We start from the raw sequence: 5,289 nt of genomic DNA on the forward strand, positions 1-5,289 counted from the left end.
GACAAGTATAGACACAAGTCCACTGTCTAACAGGACAAGTATGGACAAACGCCCTCTGTCTACAAATATGGACACAAGTCCACTGTCTAACAGGACAAAAATGGACACAATCTTTCTGAGACCATGAGAATATCAGTTTTAATTTTCACTAGTTTCTGTGCTATGATGAGCTCTAAATTCTGTGTCAGGCTTCTCAATCAAATCATTTCCCTTCAAATGTTCACACAATTAATTTACATCTATTTTTCCAACAATTTTCTTCCAAATTTAATTCATTTTTTTAATGAATAATTTCATTAAGTCATCGCTACTTAAAGTTTCAAAGATCCATGGCTGAACAGAGACAGGATGTGGACACCATTTGGACTCTTAGCAGCTCTGATGTTTCTTTCAGCTGACGGACCCACAGTGTCCCCTTTCCGTGGGAGTGACCCTATCAGAGCTCAGTCTGCAGGTACACACACACTCACACATGAACACGCTCCCTCTCCCTCCTTCACCTACCTGTGCACATATGATAACAAGTTAATTTTGTTTTTTCAGACCACAGATGAAAACTGGAAGCTGTGTATTCTGAATGAAGCTGCAAAGATCTTCTATAAGGTGACAGATACTCTGCTTGCTGTCTTCCTGAACAATCTGTTTGGTGCCTGCCATGTGTGGAAAGTTCTCCTCAATGTTTTATTTTTATTTCTTTTCTCTCTTATCACATTAACACAACAGAGTTCTCCAAACATTCTTTGGTTATGTTCGCACTGTTGGCTCCGTTTTCACATAAACTTCAAAATTATCACACCCAGATGTGTAGCATCCATATTTACTTCTGTAAACACATCATGCTGTGTCTGTACATGTGGGTCACTGTTCACACTGGAGTCACATTTAAAATATGTCAAAGTCGAAGTTTCTTTCCAACATTTTTCAGTCAGGTCATCTGGACAGTTTCTTTTTTTGGTGCTGAAACGTTTCGCCTTCGGTCCGGAAGGCTTCATCCGTCAAGGAAACACAACAAAACTGATTCTTCCTCCAACAGCTTAGTTGGAACAAACCAGTTCTGCTTGTGAATTTTCTTTATTTGTCACGACATTATGTTCACAGGATCCCAGTTAGATCCAAAACGTATAAATTGTAAAGAAAACCAGTAGTACGATCTAAGATATGAACTAAGAAATACTCTAACTAATAATACACTAAGTACTAATAGTATTAAAACAATACGCTGAACAACAGCAGCACGAACAGGAGTCTGTGTGAGCAGATGAATACGAATGAATGAATATGAATACGAGAAGCTGCTGAAAATGGAGGTTCGCTTGATCTTGACCAATACACATCCTCAGTTCTGGGTTACATTAGTACATGTACTGACACCGTCTCCACTATCAGAAATGTTAAAAGCTACCCAAACAGAAAACCTTGGCTGAATGCAGAGGTGCGTACCCTGCTGGAAGCCAGGAACACTGCCTTCAGGTCTGGAAACTCAGAGGAGCTGAGTAGGACAAGAAAAGAGCTGATTGCTGGTATTAAGAGGGCCAAGGCCACATATGCAAAGAGGATCGAGGGTCAATTCATCTCACAAGACCCTCGGAGCATGTGGAGGGGCATTAAGTGCATAACAGATTATAAAGGAAGGAGTGAACAATGCCCCAAAGACCCATCTCTGCCTGATGCCCTCAACAAGTTCTATGCACGCTTTGAAGACCCGAACAGACCACCCAGCACCAGACTCACCTCGCCACCGGATGAAGAGCATCTCAGCGTGACCTCAGCAGAAATAAGGAGTACCTTCAGGAGGATTAATCCGCACAAAGCAACTGGCCCAGACAACATCCCCGGAACAGTGTTGAAGGAATGTGCTGATCAGCTCTGTGAGGTGCTGGCAGACATCTTTAACACCTCACTTACCCTGGAGACAGTTCCCACCTGCCTGAAGACTGCCACCATCATCCCAGTCCCAAAAAGCTCTACAGTGACTGGTCTGAATGACTATCGGCCAGTGGCCCTCACCCCGATAGTCGCTAAATGCTTCGAAAAACTGGTCATGACTCACATCAAAACAAACATCAACATCAACGAGGACCCTCACCAGTATGCATACCGTGAGAACCGATCAACAGAGGATGCCATCTCCTCTGTGGTCCACACTGCGCTCAACCACCTGGAGCAGAAAAACTCTTACGTCCGTATGCTCTTTGTGGACTTCACATCCGCCTTCAACACCATGATCCCCCAAACCCTGATAGACAAACTATCCACACTAGGACTAAGCCCCTCCATTTGCAACTGGGTACTAGACTTTTTAACAAACAGACCACAGTTAGTGAGGATCCACAACCTCTCCTCCTCCACCATAACCCTCAGCACTGGCTCTCCTCAGGGATGTGTGTTGAGCCCCCTCCTGTTTACTCTGCTCACGTATGATTGTGCAGCTACCCATCCAGGCTGCACATTGTAAAGTTTGCAGATGATACAGCGGTGGTGGGATGCATCACAAACAATGATGAGTCCAGCTACAGGCAAGAGGTGGAACACCTGGAGAGCTGGTGCAAAGAGAATAACCTTCACATCAATGTGAAGAAGACAAAGGAGATGATTGTGGACTTCAGAAGGAACAAAAACATCTACACCCCCCTGAACATAAGAGGATCTGCGGTGGAAGTGGTCTCCAGCTACAAGTACTTGGGTGTACACATGAATGACAACCTCAGCTGGAGCAACAACACCACCAGCCTGATCAAGAAAGCTCATCAGAGACTCTACTTCCTCAGGTGGCTGAGGCGAGCTGGTCTGGGAAGCTCAGTCCTCACCTCCTTCTACAGGTGTGCAGTGGAGAGCATCCTGTGCTCGAGCATCAATGTGTGGCATGGAGGCTGCACAGCTGCAGAAAGAAAAGCTTTGCAGAGAGTGGTGAAGGCTGCACAGAAATCTGTCGGAATCAGCCTCCCCACCATCACAGACATCTACACCTCCAGATGCAGGAAGAGGGCCACCTGCATCATGAAGGACCCCACTCACCCAGCACACACACTTTTTGACCCACTCCCCTCAGAAAGGAGGTTGAGGAGCATTAAGTGTAGAACCACTAGACTGAGGAACAGCTTCTACCCTGAGGCTGTTAGACTCATGAATCTTTAACTAGAATAATCACTGTGAAAAACCATATCATGTTGCTGCTGATCTGTTTCATGTTGCTGCTTATCTGTTTCAATGTTGATGTGTTCATGCGTGCACATCTGCTCACAGACTCATGCTCATGTTTGTGCTGATGTTCAATGTTTTTATGTTATGAGTGCTTAGTGTATATTTAGTTGATGTTTTTCTTAGTTCATATCTTAGATGTTATTACTGTTTTTCTTATACATTTTATTGTTGGATGTAACTGGGACCCTGTGCACATAATTTCGCTCCACCACATGTACCACATGAGGTGCAAATGACAATAAAGAAACTCTGACTCTGACTCTGACTCTGAATGAATACAGCAGCATGAAATAAATCAGCAGCACATATAAATAATCAAGTGGCATTACAGTGATTTTTTTTTTCACAGTGATGATTTCTGGTTAGAGATTCATGAGTCTAACTGTGTCAGGGTAAAAGCTGTTCTTCAGTCTAGTGGTTCTAATTAATTAATTTAATTTCCCTCTGGGATTATTAAAGTATTTTTGAATTTGAATTTGGATTCTACACTTAATGCTCCTCAACTTCCTATTAAGGATTAAACCTCCTGAAAGTACTCCTTACTTCAGCTGAGGTCACGCTGAGAAACTCTTCTTCCGGTGGTGAGGTGAGTCTGGTGCTGGGTGGTCTGTTCGGGTCTTCAAATTGTGTGTAGAACTTGTTGAGGGCATCAGGCAGTCATGAGTGCATTGTGCACCTCTGCCTTTATAATCTGTTATACACTTAATGCACCTTCACATGCTCGATTTTGAGGTGAATTGACCCTGGATCCTCTGTGTATATGTGGCTTTGGCCCTCTTAATACCAACAACCAGCGCTTTCCTTGTCCTTGTCAGCTTCTGTGAGTTGCCAGACCTGAAGGCAGTGTTCTTGGCTTCTAGCAGGGTGCGAACCCCTGCATTCAGCCAGGGCTTCTGGTTGGGGTAGCTCTTAACATATCTGATGTTGGTGACATCATCAGCACATTTAGTAATGTACCCCAGCACTGAATATGTGTATTCCTCCAGGTCTAGTTCCCTATCATTTACAGCTGCTTCTCTGAAGACCTGCCAGTCTGTGCATTCAAAACAGTCTTTCAGTATGGAGTCACTATTCTTCATCCAACTTTTGACTTTCCTTTGTATTGGTCTGGAGCATCTCAGCGGTGGGAGGTAAGCAGGGGCCAGAAAGATAGTGATATGGTCAGAAAGTCCTAGTTGGGGGTGCAATGTGGCTTTGTATATGTCTCGTATGTTCATGTACAGGTCCTTCTCAAAAAATTAGCATATTGTGATAAAGGTCATTATTTTCCATAATGTAATGATAAAAATGAAACTTTCATATATTTCAGATTCATTGCACATCAACTGAAATATTTCAGGTCTTTAATTGTTTTAATACTGATGATTATGGCATACAGCTCATGAAAACCCAAAATGTCTGTCCCAAAAAATTAGCATATCTTGAAAAGGTTCTCTAAACAAGCTATTAACCTAACCATCTGAATCAACGACGTAACTCTAAACACCTGCAAAAGATTCCTGAGGCTTTTAAAAACTCCCAGCCTTGTTCATTACTCAAACCGCAATCATGGGTAAGACTGCCGACCTGACTGCTGTCCAGAAGGCCATCATTGACACCCTCAAGCAAGAGGGTAAGACACAGAAAGAAATTGCTGAACAAATAGGCTGTTCCCAGAGTGCTGTATCAAGGCACCTCAGTGGGAAGTCTGTGGGAAGGGAAAAGTGTGGCAGAAAACGCTGCACGACGAGAAGAGGTGACCGGACCCTGAGGAGAATTGTGGAGAAGGGCCGATTCCAGACCTTGGGGGACGTGCGGAAGCAGTGGACTGAGTTGGAGTAGAAACATCCAGAGCCACCGTGCACAGGCGTGTGCAGGAAATGGGCTACAGGTGCCGCATTCCCCAGGTCAAGCCACTCTTGAACAAGAGACTGCATCACAAGCATCTCGCCTGGGACTGCTGCTGAGTGGTCCAAAGTTATGTTCTCTGATTACAGTAAATTTTGCATTTCCTTTGGAAATCAAGGTCCCAGAGTCTGGAGGAAGAGACGAGACACAGAATTCACATTGCTTGAGGTCCAGTGTCAAGTTTCCACAGTCACTGGGGTG

At 44.1% G+C, this 5,289-nt stretch overlaps 1 protein-coding gene across 1 annotated transcript in view; it reads left to right on the forward strand.

Annotated features, from left to right (window-relative positions):
• vps13c (vacuolar protein sorting 13 homolog C) overlaps positions 1–5,289 on the forward strand; it is a 289,282-nt gene that overhangs the window by 50,565 nt on the left and 233,428 nt on the right. Inside the window, exons 9-10 of the mRNA XM_037694953.1 lie at positions 395–454; positions 544–603. Of these exons, the coding sequence (XP_037550881.1) occupies positions 395–454; positions 544–603 (120 nt within the window). The remainder of the gene's footprint in view (positions 1–394; positions 455–543; positions 604–5,289) is intronic.

Source organism: Nematolebias whitei, chromosome 2 (assembly GCF_014905685.2).
Source record: "Nematolebias whitei isolate Nwh7 chromosome 2, NemWhi1, whole genome shotgun sequence".
Classification (NCBI taxonomy): Eukaryota; Metazoa; Chordata; class Actinopteri; order Cyprinodontiformes; family Rivulidae; genus Nematolebias; species Nematolebias whitei.